The sequence below is a fragment of the Pimephales promelas genome, chromosome 16 (genome assembly GCF_988280905.1).
Source record: "Pimephales promelas chromosome 16, fPimPro1.hap1.1, whole genome shotgun sequence".
Lineage (NCBI taxonomy): Eukaryota > Metazoa > Chordata > Actinopteri > Cypriniformes > Leuciscidae > Pimephales > Pimephales promelas.
In genome coordinates this window covers 25,759,484-25,782,098 of record NC_142784.1, presented here as the reverse complement: position 1 = coordinate 25,782,098, position 22,615 = coordinate 25,759,484, and the positions used below count along the sequence as shown (strand labels likewise).

At 35.3% G+C, this 22,615-nt stretch overlaps 2 protein-coding genes and 2 long non-coding RNA genes across 6 annotated transcripts in view; 3 read left to right on the top strand and 1 right to left on the bottom strand.

Moving 5' to 3' along the window:
• The window catches only part of pou2af2a (POU class 2 homeobox associating factor 2a), a 29,806-nt gene extending 25,351 nt beyond the window's left edge, over positions 1-4,455 (top strand). For all 3 annotated transcript variants that reach the window (XM_089121333.1, XM_039670452.2, XM_039670454.2), the window contains 3 exons: positions 803-842; positions 958-1,259; positions 3,394-4,455. In XM_089121333.1, coding sequence (XP_088977459.1) covers positions 803-842; positions 958-1,259; positions 3,394-3,780 — 729 coding nt within the window. In that variant the 3' untranslated portion in view covers positions 3,781-4,455. The remainder of the gene's footprint in view (positions 1-802; positions 843-957; positions 1,260-3,393) is intronic.
• A 104-nt stretch (positions 4,456-4,559) lies between these two features.
• Positions 4,560-8,924, bottom strand: LOC120478965 (uncharacterized). The gene is made up of 2 exons (XR_005622789.2): positions 8,831-8,924; positions 4,560-7,716 (listed from the first exon to the last, which is right to left on the bottom strand). It is a non-coding gene; the product is annotated as an uncharacterized LOC120478965 (long non-coding RNA).
• On the top strand, positions 7,298-11,763 carry LOC120478964 (POU Class 2 homeobox-associating factor 3). The gene is made up of 5 exons (XM_039671172.2): positions 7,298-7,664; positions 10,017-10,120; positions 10,363-10,411; positions 10,840-11,066; positions 11,206-11,763. The coding sequence occupies exons 1-5, from the start codon at positions 7,658-7,660 to the stop codon at positions 11,530-11,532; spliced, it is 714 nt and encodes a 237-aa protein (XP_039527106.2). The 5' UTR covers positions 7,298-7,657; the 3' UTR covers positions 11,533-11,763.
• A 521-nt stretch (positions 11,764-12,284) lies between these two features.
• On the top strand, positions 12,285-22,594 carry LOC120478722 (uncharacterized). Its single transcript, XR_005622760.2, has 3 exons — positions 12,285-12,595; positions 19,960-20,080; positions 21,375-22,594. It is a non-coding gene; the product is annotated as an uncharacterized LOC120478722 (long non-coding RNA).
• Positions 22,595-22,615: the final 21 nt, after the last annotated feature.

Sequence of the window (22,615 nt, the reverse complement as noted above, 5' to 3'; positions counted from 1 at the left end):
CGGCTCAAGGGCCACAAACCACCAACCCCCTCACTTCCACCCACTCCAGCGTGGTTTATCTCGAGGCTGGATCAGGTGCAGTGCTACAGCCTTGGACCTCTTCAACAGCCTCATTTCCATACCAAGCCTTCAGAGAGGCACTGAGGCGTAGGTCATTCACATAGGAAAGTCTTGGAACGAGCACATGACATTCAAATGCTAGCCACAAAATTTGCTTGCCCTCCTCCAGCCTGCGCTGCCTTGATATCAGCTCATTTATTCTAGCATTATGCAAACGAAAAAGAGTGTGTGTCTGCCTCACCAATAGCTCTCAACCATTCAATTACAAAATTGTATGTAACAAATCTCTTGGTCTCACTGTCATTTTGGTAGTAGAATAATTGAATCTTAACTGGACTCTTCCTCTACCATATAAAACTAGGTTGCAAGAGAAAGTGAGATATACACTGTTAGACCTTACCAGGTTTTTGTTGCCAGTAATTTACTGTAAAAATGCACTAAAACTCAAGTTAACTAAAAAATACAACTTATTAGTTTTAGTGCATTTTTACAGTAAATTACTGGCAACAGTGTTACCAGTATTTCACTGTAAAAAATTTATTTGTTATTTGTCAGATCAGATTGTTTACTCTTGCATAATAGTGAAAAATCTCTCTAAGATTTGGGGGGGGGGGGGGTTCAATTAGATGTATGCAAATATTTTGTGCTTTGGCTTGTCATGTGCCATTAATACTAGATTGCGTTAGTCAAACGAGGTGATCACAGAAAACTGATGATTAATGGGAATCATTTTTTGTTCTAGGGTGGATCCTCTCCTCCGAGTCCGTTAGTTCAAATGACTGGTGAGTCTCCAATTCAACATTCAGAAATGTGCGATGCCATTTCTAGATGCTGTAAATAATGTATCAGTCATGAATTATTTTCATGTATTAATCAAAACTGTTGGGGTCTGTTCAGGTTCTCACATGCTTCCGAGTTACTACGGCATGAGAAGACCTTTCATTTCAGACACAGAGTTTTGTTCCTCAGCGAAACCATTTTCTACTGATGTCTACCCCTCATCGCTAACTGGAAAGTCTCTGTCATGTGACACCGGATGCATGTCTGGTTATTCCTCTCTCATAGACAGCTACTACCCGGAGTCTTTTGGAGACTACCGCAGTGCACCTTTCTCCAGCGGAGGAAGTGCAATATTCTCACCATCTGCATTGTCTTCTCTACTCCCTCCATACTCCAGTGACCCTTCACATTATTTGCTGGTAAGATCAGGCACATCAAGCAAGAACAGTCAGAAAAGATATTTGTGATGTTTCAGTGAATAAATCGGTCATATGTCCATCTTCTGCACAGGTGTATATAGGCTATGGAAAGGTCTATGCTGCTTTGTGTTGGAAATATTCAGTAGTTCAGCTATTTTTAAGCTATGTACTGTATAGGTCATATCTTTCTGAAATGATGTACTGTAAATGTTATGGGCATATGGGCCAGTCCTTTATTCAATACTTTAAATAACATGTTTGCAGGCTGTTTCCTGACACAATTTAAAAAAAAAAAACATAAAACAATATTAAAATATTTATAGAACACATTTTTAAACTATTTTTAGAATATTATTTCATATTATATTTATTAAATATATTATATATTATTTATTTATATATTATATATTATATTTTCTATACTCCTCTATATTACATTATATTTAAATTAAATAAAAAAATGATATTAAAAAAGGGAAAAACAAGATTTAGGAACATATAAATATAATATGTTTTGTTTTTTTTTTACAGGCAAATGGGACAATGTTTAAATGAATCCGTATATTAAATAACATGTTTGCTGTTTCATACAAGTAGTTTAAAAAAAAATTGGTAACACTTTATTTTGATGGTCCCTTTTGAACATTAAGTTGACAATACGCAACTTTGCAACTACATGTCAACTAACTCTCGATAGAGTATTAGTAGACTGTCTGCTTAATATCTGACAACTCTTTATTGTGATGCTATACTCCAACAGACATTATTATGACTTACTAAAAGTAACTTTACAACTATATCAACTTATTCTATCCCTAATCCTACCAGTCAACTTATACTACTAACACTCAGTGAGAGTTAGTGGACGTATAGGTGCAACGTTACTTATAAAAATATATTTTTAAAAAATAGTTTTGTCATTATTTAAATCTTGTATAGTTATATTTTCTATGTTTTTCTATTTTCATAACTTAAATTAAAAATATTAACATTTGTTGAAAAAACAAGTATTATAGCCTAGGTTTTTAGGGCAAATAAGAAGAAATGTTTTTGGAATTTAATTTCATTGGCACAGTTCAAATGTCAAATTCAAATCAATAAATTGAATAACAAGTTTGCAGATAGTACATGTTTTTTTATATAATTAAATATATATTTTCTATTTATATTTAAGTATTTGATATACTACCTGCAAACTTTATATACTTTTATTTATTTTTATGAAATTTAAATTATGAATTTAAATTAGAAATAACACATTTTTGCTGACAATTTGATTCTGAATTATTAGATAAGTCAAAATGCTGGGTACTTATTATTAATGATACTTATTGTAATTAATGGGGTTATTATTCTGTATTTCCATTAATTAGATATACATTTCAGACAGCTTTACTTTCAATAAAACCTATAGGTTATTTGAGGGAAATCATATTTGCATTCATAGCATTGCTATTATGACGTATCTTCAATGAAAATAGGGGAAGTGAGACCCCTTTTCTTACCCCTCTTTTAATATTTCACATTTTGTGCTTTAACAACTAAATTAGCAAATGTTTCACATGCACATTCTAAACTTATATCTAAATATGTTAAATTAAGTACACATTGTCCTTAAGAGGGGCATCTTCCCGCATCTTCCTTAATTTTTTGGGAAAAAGAAAACATTTATTTAGGTTAACATTCTGGTCTTGACAAAACATCATACTGGCTTTTTGTTTTGTTTTACTCTCTGTGCCATTCTTTTGTTGTTGTACATTACAACTAGTGTCTGTTGTCTCTCCCACTTTCTGTATATTCGTCTGGTTTTAATGGAGATTGGCTTTAGAGGAGGTTCAGTCAATTTGTAAATTTAGTGTCTTGTCATTTGAGAATGTTCTTAAAGGGATACTCCAACCAAAAATTACAATTTTGTCATCATTTACTCATCCTCAAGTTGTTCCAAACCTGTATGAATTTCTAACTTCTGCTGAACGCAAAAGACGATATTTTGAGGAATGTTGGTTAATGGGCCCATCAACTGTTTGGTTACCAACATTATTTTAGAACGGGTTTAGAACAACTTGAGGTTGAGTAAATGATGACAGAATGTTCATTTTTGTATGAACTGAGTTTTTGCTTCTGTCGACCGCAGAGGGACTCTTGGGAGCCCACGGGGACCGATGTGGTGGAGGGTTTGTGTGGAGATGGTCTGGCTCCCATGCCCCTATCTACACCCAGTTCTCTGGTCAACCCTGAGACCACCAGCCCGACCCAGTTTCGCTCATCTTCCCGCATGACGTCTTCACAGCCATACTCTCTCCATTCACTGGATGATGTCAATTATCACTCCTCGTTTCAATCCTCGTCTGGCAGTTTTGCTCCCCCTTCTTTCTTGACTGAGCCTGCGACCAAACTAGTGCCAGTTCTACCATCAGAAGATACAGAAAGCGCCCCTTCAGCCTTGAGTGACAGTCTGGTATGGGGCAAAGAGGACACTGGTGGCACTTGGTCACAGTATGAGGTCAGGAGGACGTTCTGAGATTGAACTGTATAAGGAAGCAAAGGCTTAAAGCCTAGCAGATCAACACCTCTTCAAAACACAAGTAAGGCAATTAGCACTAAAATCTTTGTGTCAGTTTTACTTAGCAGAGCTAAGGCTTAACATTGGGGAACAAAAATTGTATCTTTATGTTTTATTTGTATTGTTTATTATAATGGTACCTTGAATTTTCGAGTCATCGCAAGTTATATTGGACAATTAGGATAATAATCAGTATGAGACTGCATGTATAGACCATTTCACAAGATGTAAACAACACTGGTCCAGAAACACTTCCTGTTTCAGTTTTTTAACACTACATAAAAGCTGGGATAAAATACAACCAATAGAACATTTAAAACTGAATCAAAAAGTTAAACAAACATCTTTAAGATGTTTCCTTTACATGTGAAATAAAGAAAACACTTACAAACTGAAACAGGAAGTGCTTCTGGACCAGTGTTGTTTACATCTTGTGAAATGGTCTATATCAGAATTGTTTTATTTCAATGGCACATTAAGTGATTGTGAGTCTATTTAAATGTATATTATCAGCAAAAATGTAAGTGTTCAAATATTTATAGTTATCTATCTAGTCCTGTTTCTCTTCTTGTGACTGTTTCATTTAAAAGTCTGTTGTGAAAATTGTATCTATAAGGTAAATAAACTAGAATTACCAAAAAGCCTTCTTGTGAATCAACATTGCAACGGGTCAGATGCAGTTTTGCATTTGAGGGAAAATCAAGCGCCTGATGTGAACACAACAACTTTACATCCAATGAAAACTCAAACCCTTTATTGAAAACAACAATTAAAACAAAATCAGTTTTTAGTTATCCTATATGAATAAGACATACAGTACCAGCCAAAGTTGAGAGACTTTACTATATTTCACAAGTTCACACTTACATGTAATTAAATGCATATTTATGCATATTTGGCAAACCCCCAGTTGTGATATTAGAACTAGAAGAGAGGAGATGGTGATAAACTGTCACTGAACAGAGGTAAGTCTGCTGTATATATTCCTCTTATCCCGTTAAACCTCATTTAAGATTTTTGAAAGAGGTTTCTTAAAGGGATATTTTAACATTTTGCCATTATTTACTGTCCAAGTTGTTTCAGACCTGCATGAGTTTATTTCTTCTGTTTTAAGAAGATTTTTTAAAGAATGTTGTAAACAGACAGTTGATGGCACTCATTGACATCCATATAGGAAAAAGAATACTATGGAAGTCAATGGCTGCCTCAACTGTCTGGTTACTGACATTCTTCAAAATATCTTCTTTTGAGTTCAATAGAAGAAAGAAACTCATACAGGTTTGCAAAAACAATAGGTTGAGTAAATTATGACAGAAATGTAAAATTACAGAAAAAACTGTAATATTGTGAGATATTATTACAATTTAAAATAATGGTTTTCTATTTTTATTATACTTTAAAATATAATTTATTTCTGTGATGCAAAGTTGAATTTTCACCAGCCATTACTCTAGTCTTCAGTGCAGTGCATGATCCTTCAAAAATCATTAAAATAGGCTGATTATTTGATACTCGGTTATTAACAATGTTGGAAACACTTTTATTGATTCATTGATCAATACAATTTGAAAAAGAACAGCATTTATTCAAAATAGAAATCTTTTCTAACAATATAAATGTTTACTATCACCTTGTATCAATGTATCACATCCTTTGAAAAAATAAAAGTTTCTTTCAAAAAAGAGAGAAAGAAATTACTGACCCTGAAATTGTTACAATATATTTCTTTTTTAAATAAATGCTGGTCTTTTTTTTCATACAAAGAAAATGGTTTTATTCATCAAAAAAATGTAGAAAAAAAGTATCACAGATTATAAAAATATATTAAGCAGCATTGTTTCCAACATCCTAATTATTTCATCATTAAATATTTTTGAAGGATCATGTGACACTGAAGACTGGAGTAATGGCTGATAAATTCAGCTTTTCATCATATAAATAAATGATATTTTAAAGTATATTAAAATAGAAAACCATTATTTTAAACTGAAATAGGCTTTATTATTTCACAATATTATTGTTGTTATGTATTTTTGATCAAACAAAAACAAATTTGTTTGCAGGCTTGATGAGCATAGAGACTTCTTTCAAAAACAATAATATCTTCATATATACATCATTTCCGGATTAGGAGAAAAACATCTATATAAAATAAGGGTGAAAATCAAAAGATGTACGTCTATTTTAATTCTAACGTGAGGAAAACAGGAATTGGGGAACGTTTTATGTATAAAAATGTACTGAAATGAAGAAATTGATAACATAAAGGACCTGAGTGTTCCTCACTTTAGTCACCAGGGGGCGACATTCAACTGGCCAGATATCGTAACGACTGTCCTCTCCTTTCTTTAGAGATTTATTAGGATTATGAAAGATATGATGATCAAGGTGAATGATAATGAGAGACTTGTTAGAAAATAATATTTTGAAACAGGAGGTCTGTTTGCAGCGAATTAACATTACAAATCGATTTCACAAAGGAGTCAAGCGATTTAGAAATCCCACCAAGATAGTTGCATTCGGATTAGCTACAACAAGATGCTTAAAGACGTATTAATAAAGTGCCCTATGTTTTATCTCAACACTTTGATATCCAATTATTCTGTACTTGCGAACGAAATGTTCAGTTTGTCGGTATACAAGGCCTACATGTCACATGGACCGTTTTCAGACTTCTTTGCTATAAGACAAAGAGCACCTGCATGTCATCCATTCTGCCTGTTTCCAGTCTTCTTAAACACACGACCATTAAATATCACACGCGTAAATAAACAACTGCATTACGGTCTCGAAGAATATTCCACTTTAATTATTTAAAGTGTTTTAATTATTGTTAAAAGACCTTAGCCTAACTAAAGTCAGGTGTAAGATTGTGTTTGTGATCAGCATCCCTCCTATTCATTTTGAGGATCAATATGACGATTTTAATGATGATGATAAATATGCAACATGCATTGATTAACGAAACTGTTTCATTAAAACAGATAATACCATGAGAAAGTAAATTAATAGCCTAAATTTTATTGTGAACATCGTTTTCAATTAACTTGCTTTGGGTCTGCAGTTACAACTGACCTTTTGAATTCAATATAGCCTATACATATAAATGACTAAATTTCATATTTAGCCTTCTCATACCTGTTCCCACTATCCCAGTAACTTAACTTTAGCATGAGTCCCAATTGTTCTAATGACAAACATGGCTGCTATCATATGCCACGCCCACAACTCCAATAATTCTTAAAATACTGCACAAATGAGATCTACACATCACAATAATAATTATTTTTTTCAATACTACCTATTAGAGAAGATATTTGCAACGTGTAATGGAATATAAAGCTTGATTTGTGCCTTGAGTCTCCCTGCAAAGTTGAAATAGTGCTTCTAAGGGAGACTCCATCCACCAACACCAAAAGGATGATAAAATGTTAAAAATATATATTTGCTTGATGTCAAGATGTGAAATAACACAACATTCTATTAAAAGAGATGCTAATATATGCATTATAATAGCGAATATCAGTCAGAAATAAGTCTTTTTACGAAGCCTTTGAATATTCAAATTGAAAGTATCGCGCAATCAAATCATTGTCAAATCATTGAGTTCTTGGGGTTTTAAATAGTAGGGATGAGGGGAGAAAAACTCAAACTAAAATATCCCTAGCTATATTACTGTATAATTGTATGTCCTGAGAGTGTTTTGAGGTTACTTTGTTGAGACTTTTTAATACTTTTGTGAATAATTCGTTCTTGCCCATATAATAGAGCAAAGAAGTGACGTTGGGGTATTTCACTGTAGTTCTTCCAGAGTTTTCCTCCTTTTCAGGCCAAAATGTCTGGTAAGTCAATTTTCTTTTTTTCTTTCGTTTAAGATGTTTTGTCTTCAGCAACCTGAAAAACATTGAGAAAAAAAATATGTTAATTAAAATCATTTAATACATTGGTAAACTTTGCTTGGAAATGTGTAGTTCAAAGGATGCAGCCTTACTAATATCTTAAAACAGCAAACACATGTGAAGGATTCAATTCAAACAAATTGGTGAATTTTATATGTATAGGCTATGTATTTTAAATTAATTGGGCTATACATGCAATTACTTGCAGTTTGAGGGAACAACATCTCTATATTCATTAGGCTAAAGCTCGAGCTTCACTGAGAGCTTGAATTTTCTTTCTGGTTGTATTTTTACTCAGCTTTTTCTTCAAGCAAAAATGACCTGAAGATTTATTTGCCATGTCTTTTTAGACTTTACGTTGTCGACCAGCGTGTCCAATTGATTGCAATGCTTTTAGGAATAACCAACAGTAAACGATGACTGGATATAATTTGAACATTTTAACCAGAATTCATGCCTTGCTTCAGAGCTTATATGAATATTTATTAGATAGGGTTAACTGTCAACGAGCGCATCAACACACTGCCGAAGGACGTTTTTACTATCTTATTAACATAAGCGCACTTTTTTTGCCCTCGTGTTGCAACTGCCTCCATGAACTCAACCATGGCGTGGCGTTGTTTGGAATCACAAATGTTCCGACAGAATTTTATATAGCTATATTAACACGGATCAGAAAGACGTCCCACTGTATATGTATTCACAAGCCTGAACAACCAATTAAAAAATTAGAAAAGAAGGACAACTGTTTTTTCATCTATTTTTTTTATACACATTTCATATTGGGAGGAAGTTATTAGGCGCGGCTTTACTCCAGTAGGAAGAAATACAAGGACTTCCTCTTAAATTTATCAAGAAATAATTTTGGCGAGCGGAACGCAAAATCCAACTTGGACGCAGCGACGATTTTAGGACATTTAAAACAACAGATTGTCGCTAAATCGACAGAGCGTTTGTAAAGAAATCGGGATTTTTTTGCAACAAATCTAATCGGGGTTTCTGTTGGATAATGACTTTAACATCTGGTCTATTCCCCCGATTTATTTTCTCTGTCCGCTTGCACGCGGCTTTTGCTATTAGCCATAGGTTACTATGAGTATTTTACTTACGTCTGTAACTTGTAGTGGCGTCGACCGAGGAAGCTTCTCTGTCTCCTTTCCTGCATGTAGTGTTTTGAAGCGCTTTCACTTCGCTTCCGCAACTTGGAGCGCTTCTGCTCTCGAGAGAAACGCTCAATAATTAGATTAGGCTCATCGCCACTTTAGTCGGGTTTTAATTTACAGCTACATGAAATTAAACCGTCTGAACTACAATTTAATGCTGTCGCCCCGTGCCAAAGATGGCTGGAGAGCATGTTTCTCGAAATTCACTACTGTCTATTGTAATGCGAAAACTAACCCATTCATTGCCGGATCACCAATGCACTCAGACCACTGCGTTAACTGGGAAGACGAGCATTGTTGTTTTTATCTTGAGGGATATTATCTTGTATTTCTATATTTACTCAGGCTATAGCCTATCTTATTTTCTACTGGCAAATGGAGAAAATGCAAAAGCTGGTTGACAAATAAGGATGTCCAAGAAATCTTTCAAAAATCTTGTTATAGACTAGACATGTGGTTGTCATAGAAACCTAATCTTTGTATTCCTGTTGTTTCGATCATTCTTGGAAAAAACATGCATAACATTTTATAGAAATATTTCGATTTAATGACTTCCATAACCAAATATCCGTTCTCTAAAACCTTTCAGTGATTTGTTCTTAAAATAACCTTTTTTCTATCAGTGTGAAGAATGTTTTAATAATCTAAAGAATCTTTATCACTGTAAAGAACCTTCTGATTCCAATAATGTTTAAGGTTCTTCATGCTTCGATCTCAATAAAGAACGTTCTTTTTTTAAGAGTGAAAAGTGGTCAAATGCATTCCTTGCAACTTCATTATTTTGACAACCAAGTCAAAAACACATTTTTCAAGGTAACACAATTAAATTCTTATATTGCTTATTGGATAAGCCACACTGATATACACACACGAAATGCATATATAAAATCAAACAAACATAATCCTACATATTTGAAGCACCCTCACAAATATTTTTAACAAGATCCGTTGTCTTAAACAGGGATTCATGTAGGCTATACATTCGTTAGGATTTTTATTTAGGGAAATAAAAAATATTTTGTTCTTTTTTTTTCTGCACAGAACATTCACATTTACAGAACATGTAAGAATCATTTAAATAATGCATACGTCAGTGGTGAATGAAAATAAATGTATTGTTTTTTTTCTGCAGATAAACCCAAGATTTACCAGGGTGTGCGTGTGAAGACCACTGTCAAGGAGTTACTGCAGAAGCACAGAGCCCTGCAGGCACAGAAAACCGCACAACCCACAACGGTAAATAATACTGTTGGAAACACAATAAAAATCATAACACCATTGACTTGTGGTAGCCAAAGTAAAGTGAAGCGTGGTCAGTACAAGACCAAATTCAAAGCACCACGCCCCCACAGGCCTGCTTGAAGACAGATTCAGTTGATACCACATAACAGAACTACAAAATTTCTGCTGTTTTCCACTGACCGAGCATAAAGGTTAATGTTTCATCCTACTTCTCTCTCTTTCATTTCATCCTGTAGAAATCACAAGCCATGGCTGGTCGCGATGTCTGCTCTACGACCATGAATAGTAAGTTTAAAATATACGTCGATAACTGACAGTAAAAACAAACAAAACAAAGATAATAATATCTGCCTAACTAAACTACATGTAAGAGCTTGAATTTTAATCAGGAAACCTGAGAACAAGACAAAACAGAGTACTTGACTGCATGCAACTTACTATACTCCAAAATAGAAACCATTTTCATCCACCGTCAGGCATCAGCTCTACATCTATTCTAAAGGGAGAACAAATAAAATAAATAAATAAAAGAACAAAGACACCCACATCTATAGGTGTTCCTTACAGATCCTGGAATGATCTCCCATTTATAAACTACTATTCAAATGTGAAGCTGTTGGCTGATGGTCTCGTGACATCATCCCAAGTCTTGCTGGCCTAATTTAAATGTTCTCCTGTGCTCAAGCCAGCATTTTCTTCTGTGTTCCCAACAGCCCACCTTGATGTCTTCTCTGGAATGCAAGCTCCAGAGCCCTATTTCCAGACACGTCCCTTTACCGAAAATGTCAACATTCAGATGGATAATGCTTATGATCATCAACAGATGATACACACGATGCCACCTGAGACTTACAGCGGCAGTAATTTCGTGTGTCCCACTTCTGCGCAGTGGTCTAATGGATATATGCCTTCTAATACGGACCTCTATGGTACTAGCCTGGTACGTGTTTGATGTTTTTTCATTTAAACATTTGGAGAGTTCTAATGGTCAAATATGGCCTCTATGTTTTCTCAAATTAATAAAATCACGCGTGCAGCATTTTTAATACGTGTTTTGTGCTTTTGCAATGTTTCCTCAGGTATCCAGGTCACCCTCAGACTCCTTCAATCTCCCCAGTCCAGTCGACTACAACAGTTACTCTCCCCCTCAGTCCCACTCTTCATCTTCCTCTTGCTACAGCTCCCCGACACGAATGGATTTGAGCTCCAGTTTCTCTCCAGAAAATTACCACTGTCAGCACTGCAACCTTCAGCATTGTTTTTGCTTGTCGCACTGGTCCAATGTGCATGAAGGCATGCCAACTTCGGAGTATGCGCCCTACGGCTCTTCAGACTGTTTGTTTTCATATAACGACGACAGTTATTTCAGAAGGGACACCTCAAACTCAGAGATGTGTTACTTATAGAATGCATTTTTTAACGCACTTTGCGCGAAAATTCAGTGTCATAATTGATGCATTTGAATGCATTTGTTGTATTTTAGTTTCGATCAAAGAAAAAAAAAACTGACAGAATGCATGATTAGGCTTTGATTAGGAGTTGTTTTTAAGCAACAAGGTTGATTGCAGAGAGCTATGTGTGAGTATAATTTACAAAGTATTCATTTATCTTTTCTACAATAAACATATTTTTCATAATTGTACTGGAATCTTTTGTTAATATTGCTTATATGGATTAATAATGGTGACTTTCAACGTTCAGTATGTTTCTCACTCTTGAAATGGAGCTTTGACAGTTTAAAAAAAACAAATAAGGGCACAATTATTGTTTTGCTTATCAATCGTTAACACCAGGAAAATAGGAGGGGGAACAGTTTATACAGCATATAGGGTATGTATAAAAACAGATATGATATCCAACAATGCATCGATTATAGTTAACTGTTATACTTTTTCAACTCTGCAAAGAATTAACTCACTGAAATTAAAAACATTAATTGCATGCCATATTTGTTTTTAAGTATAAAATCCGTATAGCTTGCCTTGAACTTTTCATCATTATCATTATTATCGTGGAACAAGAACTTTAACTATCACACATTTTGACCAAAATATGAAAGCGAAAGGAAAACGCAGCACCGTTAACTAAGCAAAATTAAAATTAAGAAAACGAATTGCATAACTTAAGGCTGATTTATACTTCTGCGTTGGACCTACAGCGGAGCCTCTACTACGCGTTGGTTTTAATTTTATACTTCTGCGTTGTTGTCCGCGTTGATGCGAAATTACACATGCAGGGGGAGCATGAAGTGGTTCTAGCAGACACTGTGTTGAGCAGACCAATGACAGCGCTTGCGGTACGCGTAGAATTGGCGCGTTGTTACATTTTTGCAGAGATGCACGTCAAGGTACGCGCGACACACAGCCTACGACGTAGCTACGGCGTGAGTTCAACGCAGAAGTAGAAATTGGGCTTAAATTATCTCACGAGATTCAAAAATCTACATGTAGGCTATGGAATGGTAAACAGGTAAGGAATAATATTATCATATAATGTCCCAAACTATATAAGCAGTGCATTTGCAGTGTCAAATAATTCTTTAGAAATGAAAGATTGAAAAGAACTTAATTCATGCTTGAATATCTGTTTTTAAACATGCTCATCAGTTTTTATTCATTTAAAATAAATGTCCCGTGTCCCTTTCAACTTTCCAACATGGCACGACTTAATCATTTAACAGTCACGCAATCGTGTAGCCTATTCATTAACCACAGAAACAGGGAATGTTTTGCAGTCAAACAGTAGGGCGTGTACAATTTGGCAGACGCACATGCTTTGTGCCTGCTGCTCTCCAACTTGGAAATCCCCTCGGGAGAGCAAAGGACAAGGAAGTTTTCCTCTATCCACACGTTGGCATCTTTTTTTCCCCATGAACTGCGTCCCTCCCACTTCTGCACAACGTGATCTCTGATTGCGATAGTGATTCCAGCACACTGCTCTGACCTCCCCTTACGAAAAAGTTTATTCGAGTGTGCTAATTAGTATACTTCTTTTAAAATAAAAATAGGCTACTACTTTTTATGTAGCCTACTTCTCAGAAATATGCTTTATGTAGGCTACTTCTCAGAAATATAGCCTGCTACAAATTGCAAAAGTATCATTGATACTGTAGGCCTACATACCGACACTCTAATTTGGCCTGATAAAGATATACATAGCATATAAGTGTTCTTGACGGCTACGTGTGTTTACTATTTTGATTGAGTAGCTTATTCAATAGTTTTTTTAAAACATGATATTACATCTTATAAACTAACATGGTCAAGTTTATGTAACAAGCTTTCGGGTGGAATAGCTTAAGTAAAATATAAGCATAGAACTGAACCTGATCTTGTACACATCGATAATAACGAAAATTAAGTTTATTAGTAGGCTATTTCTTTTCAACTAAAAATAAGAAAGCATACTTTCAGTACATTTTATATACTTAAAATGTATTATACTAAATTAGCCTATACTTTAGCCTATGTAGGCTACTTCACAGAAACATAAACTTACACTAAGAATACTTGACTTACTGGGGGAAAAATCCAAGTATGCTTGTAGCCTACTCAATATTTTGATCGAGATATAGGCTACTTAAAAATATAATTAAGTAGCCTATTCAAAGTATATTGGCTTGTAGTTGTTAACTCTTTTGATCGAGTAGCCTATTAAGGGTAGCCTAATAATATAGGATTTTTGCAGTAAAACATCCAAAAACCACTAGGCCAATGTTATATATTTTGTTTAGTTGATTACTTACAATATTCCCAATGTTTCCAACTATTTGTTAATAGTGAGAAAATTGAGATTTTAACCAAGGAAATGGGACGTGTTACAGGTGCGAGCAGTCGCCGTCAATATATGGCGTCATATCCGTGTTGATCGTTTTCCGCTCGTACTGCCATAGTAACTGTGGCGACAGAATCTGATGTGGACAGACAACTGGGTTATGCTCAGCAGGACGCTCACATTGTTGTTGTTTTGTTCAAACATTTTGGACCATGGCAAGCAGACTTTGAGACAAAAAGAGGACTAGAACGAAATCTTTCGAGAAGCCGAGAGCTCCACGTTCGCGAACATCGACTTGGCAGAGACGCGAGTCTTTCATGTAACGTTACTTTATTAGACAGGTGAGCAAATGTACATACAATTAATCAATGCTATTTAGTTCAATATGATGAAATGTTTATGATCAGTATGTTATTCGAATTGCCAATCTCCTATAGCCAACAAACAACCTAACTAACAACATTAAACACACTTAAATGACGTTTAGTTTGATAGTGTAGTTACACTAACAGTTCTGTTAGAGCAAGTCAAACAGCGCTGGGTTACCTCGAGTTTAATTCGAATAAACTGAACTAATGCGGGACTTGCGTGTAGTTCGGTAGAATGAAATGTCCTTATTCCTTTACAAAGTTTAACGTGTTATAAGTCTTTCATTAGCAATTGCGCGCTTCTTCACACCACAGTCCTGTTAAAAACATCACTGTAGGCCTATTCACTCATCCATAAAAGATCTATTAGCTTGATGCTTTTTGACATCGATTGGCCTTTATTATTGTAAGATCATATTAGCGACTCCCTGTGGCCAAAAATTGCATACTGTAACGTTTTGTTTATATACTTTTTAAAATTAGATTACATCGTTTTTCATATAGTCTTATGAACTTGCATTGTTTAAAAATATTTATTAAATTATTGATATATATGTTTCTAATTCTGCGTATCTGATTTTTGTGTTGGCTACTCCACTGGTATTGTACATACGTAGGAATTAACTTTAATTCTACTTTATACTGTACCAATGACTGAATTTTCCAGCTATCCATGTTTTCACTGTTATACGGTAGTGTTAGACAAATCTTCTTGTACGGATTGGAATCTCAGGATCAAAACACAGGAAAAGAAAAGCTGAAACAAGTGATAGAAGATTGCTCACTCAAATGTAAAATAACGTGACCATCAAACATTAAACAGCGTGTAAATCAAAACTGCTTAATGTTTACAAGTTAATTGAAGCGTTACACATGAAGAGAAAATGAATCGATCTCCATCTGTGTTTTGATCTTCATTCTGAATCTGATCAAGGCGTAGTCTTTGACAAAAATGAGATTTCTCAACTTTTTTGTTTAAAATGTTGCCTTTCTGAAACTTACCAACATTCAAGTGTTGATAAAAAAGGATGCATGAAGCTATTAGAATGTTTTTAAAATTAAAGTAGCCTACAGTTTTATCAAGTTAAATATATATATATATATATATATATATATATATAGTAAACTATAAGTATAATGTTAAGTTCACTTAAATAAAACTTGTAGTTTAAAACTACTAAACTATTTTACTGAGAGTACTCTAAAATAAACGGTGCAAGTATACTTGCAGTATAAAACTACTGAATAGTTTACTGAGAGTACACTAAAAGAGCAAAAAGAATATATAATTAGTAAACTATAAGTATGATGTTAAATGAAAAAAAAAATGTTGAAATGATGAAAAAAAAAAACATTTAATTTTTATTCTTCTAATTAAGTTCCAGTCTTGAACTGTATTTAACTGACATTGCCACTTGAGAAGAAACTCACAATTACTACATTAGGTGAAGGTCTGGGGTATGAGGAACTGAGTCCAGGGAGAGTCTGAGGTTCCAGTTTAAACTGGTTATATTCTCAATAGCATATGACACTGAAAATGTAACGGGATCATGTGAGTCTGCAATTGCGCAATGTTCCCTTTTGAATAACAGTGCATGAAGCCAGGATCCTGTGGTTAAACCCCTACTCTTTTTCTGAAGGACATGGGATTTTTAATGATCACAGAGAGTCAGGACCTTGGTCAGGACTATATCTCATCTGAAGTATGGTGCTTTTTAATAGTATAGTGTCCCCATCACTCTTTGGGTTTCAGGACCCATGGATTTGTGCGCATGCACACAGAATGAGCACCCCCTGCTGGCCTCACTAACACCTCTTCAAGCAGCAAACTTGTTTTCCCAAGAGGCATTTCGTACTGACCAGGCTCAACCCTGCTTCGCTTCAGTGGGCAACAGTCTTGTAAAATGTCTGTTAAAGCAAGCAAGCATTTATTTACATTTACATTTATTAATTTAGCTGACGCTTTTATCCAAAGCGACTTCCAATTGCTATATATGTCAGAGAAGTCGCATGCCTCTGGAGCAACTAGGGGTTAAGTGTCTCGCTCATGGACACATTGCTGTCTCTCAGTGGATTCCGGAGTACGTAAAAAAGAATTTATTCATATAATGGAGGCTATACTTGGATGACAGACAAATCACAAGTTTCAGTGCCTCAAGTTTAAGAGCACTTAACCAGTGTGAACTGAGCTACACTGGTTGTGCTGTGTGTTATTGACTCCCCAAAAAGAACCCGGTCATGTGATTCACCTGTTATAGAAGTTGACTATCGTTGACTATCAAGTTTTTTTTTCTTTGTGTGCCATTTTTTTCTTTTATGTCATCATCATATTAAAGCGCAGCTGCTACAATTAGTTACAATACTCTTTTCTCTTAATTGTTCCACCAACTAATTAAATTGGCATAATCCACACAAAGCTTTCAAATGATGTCCCTTGAAATGAATGTTTTTTGTTAAATGAAACACAAGGCACTTTCAAAATTTGATTTCATGAGAAACATTGATCGTTTCTAAACATAACAGCTGTGAGCTATGACAAATTATTTATTGAGCAACAAAGCAAATTCTCTGCAATAAAGTGAAGCGAACCGTAGACGAATGGAGCTTTCACTCCGAAACTGAGATATTGCGATAAAAATGCGCTCCCCCTCTCCCCCCCACGCCCTGCTTTTTATATAGGCTAGGCTTAAACCTTATTAAGTAGCATATTCATCCTTTCTGATGACACTACTATCACTGATAACATGATTCATTAGTTTAAACAAGAACATTGTGGACTGCTGTGGAACATTATAAGGATAAATTGTTCCAGGCAGTCCTCGTCTTGGATCTGAGTGTAGAGGCAGCTATTGTACTGATCTGATCGATAACACACTATCAGACACATGGGTGTCTGCAGGGATGCCAAAACATGTCAGTAATGCCATTAGGGATTTCATTTTCAACAGTTTCACACCTTTTTTAAGACAAACATTGAAAGTATTCTGTTACAACAGGCTGACTGCAATTCAGCAGGGAAACATTGCTGAAGCTTTGTGTTGTATCTAAATCTATTCTCATTTCGAGGTGTTTTAAAATTGAGATTAAGTCTCTGTGTGTGTGTGTGTGTGTGTGTGTGTGTGTGTGTGTGTGTGTGAGTGTGAGTGTGAGTGTGAGTGTGAGTGTGAGTGTGTGTGTGTGTGTGTGTGTGTGTGTGTGTGTGTGTGTGTGTGTGTGTGTAATATTTCTGATGCAAAGGTCTGGCATGTCAGATTTATGTTTACCCTTAATAATTCAGTATGAGGAAACTAGTTATGCTCATGAAATCTGCTGGTTAATTAGTACAGGAAAAAAAAGGAAATGCGGTTGAATAAATCTTTTTGTGGCTATGTTAGATACATTAAAGAAGGTTAATGAACAATGAAGTATTACTGAACCTTTTTTGTGTGCCAGGAGTGTCTAACCCTGGTTTAATGAGATACTGGGAACAAGAAAGATTAAAAAATAAAATAAAAGAGTAAGGTATTCAGCAATTGATAACCACATGGCTAGTGCATTTTACATCTAAATCCAATTAGTTTAGATGGAAAGCAAATAAATTTGCTGTAGCCTTCAGCTTTTCATCCGTTTTCTCGTTTTCAGAGAGGTCTTCTAAAATTTGATTTCATGAGAAACATTGATAGTCTTTAAATCATAACAGCTGTGACATATTACTTATTGAGCAACAATGCAAATTCTCTGGAATACTGTATAGCGATAAACCTTTCGCCAACACCAACAGAGGAATACATTGAAATCTAGTGTAAAAGACTCTGGAGAGAAGCAATGAGTAGGTCAAAAGGCAAGCATGAAAGTGTTGCATTGTTATGGCAACACTGAATTGTGATCAGTGTTTAATCTTGTGTCAATTATGGCCAATAGGCAACTAATTATGTTTGTTTACAGCCTCTTAAAAAACAACAACGTTATGTACAGTTGTGGCACAAGCATAGCGTTAACTTTGAGTCAACTTTGTTTGAGGTTATAATAGCCTATCATTAAGAATACTGAAAAAATAACTAACTGAGAGTTTGACCCATATAAGACAAATGTGAAGAGGAAAGAGAAAGATCAAAAAGAGCCAAAGTATTCATGTTTCTCAGAAACACAAGTGCCTCCAAATAATGAAATTGAAATATAAGCTTAAAAATACCTAAAAACGTAAAAATTCTAGAAGGGGCTTTTTTGTCCTCTTTTTTAATCCCTCTTTTACATAAAAAGACGCATGCATTCAGCAAAAACCAGGGAAGACATCTGCTTTAACTTAACATACCAGTAATGTTTTTTTCCTGAATGACACTATCATAAATTACTTTCCCATTATATAAGGGAGTGGTTAAGATCTATGTCAAAGGGAAGGAGAAGATACCTTGAAGAATGCAATGACAAAAAGACTTTCTAGAATCTCTTTAGCAATACAGCTGAACCTGGAAAGCTACCCTGTGATGTAAAGTAACTGCAGTAGAATGAACATTCGGTTCTTAAACTTGATGTGTTTTTTTACACCAAAATGCTGAAAGGTATATTTGTTATTAATATTTTATTTACATGACATGTCACCCATTTTTTTCTTTCTTTTTTTTTTTGCCAGAAGCCTAACTCTGTTCCTAGAGAAATTGAAGGCATGTCGTATCATGCCTTTGTTGTTTATGTTAAGTTTTTCTCATATACTCTTTGCCAACATGGATTGGTTTAGGCCTGTTTGTGCAGGGACCCCCCTCCCCCCAACTCGATTTCAACCGAGAGGGACACCCCCCCCCCACACACACACCAATACTCCCCACCCCCACACCAAGATGGACTAGCTGGTTGGATCTATTGCAACTTTCATTTGGTTCAATTCTCAGTATTAAGTAGTTGCTTATTAGCATGCATATTGGGATATTGTTTGTTTATCAGTATTATAAAGCACATATTAATGCCTTATTCTACATCCCTAATCATACCCACTACCTAAATGTAACAACTACCTTTCTAACTGCTAATAAGTAGTAATTAGGAGTTTATTGAGACAAAAAGTCATAGTAAATAGTTCATTAATAGTGAGATCAATCTAGAGTGTGACCGATATATCTGCAGAGACTATCAGCAGCCCAAATCTCTAGAAACCTAAAATGTGGATAGGTCAAATTACCGAGTTTCATTACTTCAGTTCCACAGGCAGTCTTGCAAGTTTCTCACGACTCCTTTTCTAAAGAGTTTATTTAGAGTTTTTCATATCTCTCTTTAAAACCAGTATGTTGGGTTTTTCCGCAATTTCCCCAAGGAAATTGTAAGAGTGTGAGATCTTTGTACTATATAACGGCCATTTGATAGGAGGTGCTTGGAAGTGCTGGTGGGTTTTTTTTTTTTCAGTCATGATATTGTATCACTGGGATCCCTGATGACATTTCAGGATTGTGTCTGGAAATTATTAATGTATTGGCATATGAAGAGAATATTTACTGTTCAAGTTTTCCAATGATTTATCCAGAAATCTGCAAATAAATACAAACCGTTTTATGCCCCATAAAAGATGAACACATGACATATTTGCTTGCAAAAAAAAAAAAATCTAGCTTAGTAATGGGTCTTCTGTGCACACTTCTGCATGGACTGTAATCAGAGTAATATAAGCAGGTATTTAACTTCTCATTCTGCACAGCTAAATGCCTAATATTTTCCCCCTTCCAGCACACACTTTCCCTGCTTCACCTCAGCAGTCACAACTTGTATTGTTGTCCCTTCCATCTCTCAACATTTGTGCAGACATGCCCCTGGATCCTGTTGGGATGATTCAGCGGCACCTTTAAAGGTAAGAAGCAACATCTTGGCAGCATGGTGTGTTCTGAAGTATCTGGTGCACATATTTGTGCACAAACATAATGTTTACTCAAGAAAAACACTGAGCACAGGTGTCAATGTTTTACTTGGTTTCAGTCTTTCTTAGTGCTCTTTATGGTTTGAAAACACCAATTGTCATGGCCTCAAAACTATTTTTGTTTTCTGTCTTAATACTAAATTTCAATTACTTCATTGAAATATGACCAAGCTTTCCACACGCAGAAAGACATGAGGCCCTATTTTAACGATCTGAAACGCAAGTATCAAGCGCAAAACGCAAGTAACTTTGTGGGCGGGTCTTGGGCGCTGTTGCTATTTTACTGACGGGATAAACGACTCTTGCGCCCGACGTAAATTTAAAGGGGGTTTGTCTGAAATAGCTTCATTATTCATAGGTGTTTGGGGTGTAAAGTGAAATAAATCAATCAGAGCATCATCCAACATAAAGCATGTTGCGCATGCTGCATGGCGGATTGTTATTATGGCGGATTTACGAGGCGCGTCCTTGGAGCGTTCTCAGCCGAGGAGACTGACGTTCTTGCTAGGGCAGTGAAAGACAGGGAAGTGACATTGTATGGGGATGGGGAAAACCCACCCAAATCAGCGTCGGTTAAACAGTTTTTACATCTTTACATTTTTACATCTTTATGGACACCACAATGATATCCCTCATGTGTTAGTATTTTTCCTTGTTCTAATGTATGATTTTCAAAAATAATGAGAGAATGTATACGTGTTGTCCACCCGCTACATTATGGCCAAGCATGCGCACTTAAAATAGCATAATGAAAAATGTGCAATGCGCCATTGATTTTAGACTAGGTTTTTTTCCACTTAATCTCTAAATTATCCAAGTTAACAGTGTGTTAAAGATATAAAATATTGGATGACCAGTCATTTTCTTCTATTTAATTCGGATAAGACTGAGGTATTACTTATTGGACCAAAAACGTGTATGCAGAATCTCTATTGCTCTATTGCTATAAGGCCCTAAATGGTTAAGCACCTCCTTTGTATTTAACCAATCTTCCAACCTTATCTCAGAGCAATTCGAATTTTACTAATTTGTACAAATTCATATGACCTCACTCATAAGAATTAGTAAGATTTTTGTAAGATAGTAAGACAAATCTCTTTAACCCAGCATCCACATAATGCACCTCTTAACCACATAATTATCTTTTGCTTGAAATGTTGCGAACAGCTATGCTAATTATTTTCCGGTAGCTTTTCTGTCTCTACCTACGGATGTATATCATATCTAGAGAGTACGCCAGCTCCCGTTTGGATCCAACCTCTTACGAAGATTTCAGATGAACTAACTCCTGTGAAAAGATTACACCAACCCCTGTGTGGACTTCATATACATCAAAATCTAAATCGACACACAACTTCCAAATTGTCCAAATGTTGTAATCATATCTTTAATGAGATCAATACATGAATACATGAATAAATAATACATGACTACATGGCATTGGCTAACTGCGTGATTTGTATTATCTTAGAACTGGACATTTTTGACAAATGGATATTACTTTGTCTCTGTCACCTCTGATAACAAATTACTCTAAATTGTAATGTAGAAACATGCATTTTTCTGTTAAGCTGCTTTGAAACGATATGTATTGTGAATTGAAATTTAATTGAATGTACATTTAAAGCCAAATTAGCAATCAAAAAACATCAGAAACATTAACACACACATACACATCCCCCCCTCTCCTCCCCACCCACCACTAAATCACACACTAAAATGCTTGCAAATGCACGTGTGCTTTATTGTCAATACCGTTTGAGGGAGATATGTCATGCACAGAAGCTCTGAAAAGCAGATTTCATGGTAGAGCGTGCACAGAGCAGACCCTTGTTTAAACATCTCATTAGGGAACATGTTAACTTGAGAGACAACTAAGCATGCAGGTCTTGGGCACAGGTAGATTTAATGATAACATCCATAGGGGAAATTTCCAACTTTCAGAAAACCGATGCTTTTCTAATTCTAACTGACATTTTAATAAACTGTCTACAAGGAAGAGCACTATGTAAATGTTAGTATTTTAACCATTGTAAACATGCTACAGGATTCTGCACACTAAATTGGATTAAATTGCAGCTACGCAAAGCCAGCAAAAATGGACATTAATCATCATTAGTCATCCCTTCACAGTTGTTCCCAGATCTGTTATTTATTCCAGATTTCCTTTTTCATAAGGGCTGCCAAAATGCTGTCTGAAATGCCTCACATCAGTTTCAGCCTAGCAAATCCTACATATTGGCCATGTACACCCTGGAGATAAATATATTGTGTACACATAACGTCCAGAAATTCACAGGACTGAATTATACAAACAAATTAGCTTTTGAAAAATTCAGGTAGTGACAACTGCATTTAGAAAAATTTAAAAAAGTGTGTACGGAACTGCCTTGAACAACTAGTTTTTAAATGGGCATCAGAGGTCTCGATTTTGTATGAAAACCACTGGGAAAGAGGTACGAGGCTTAA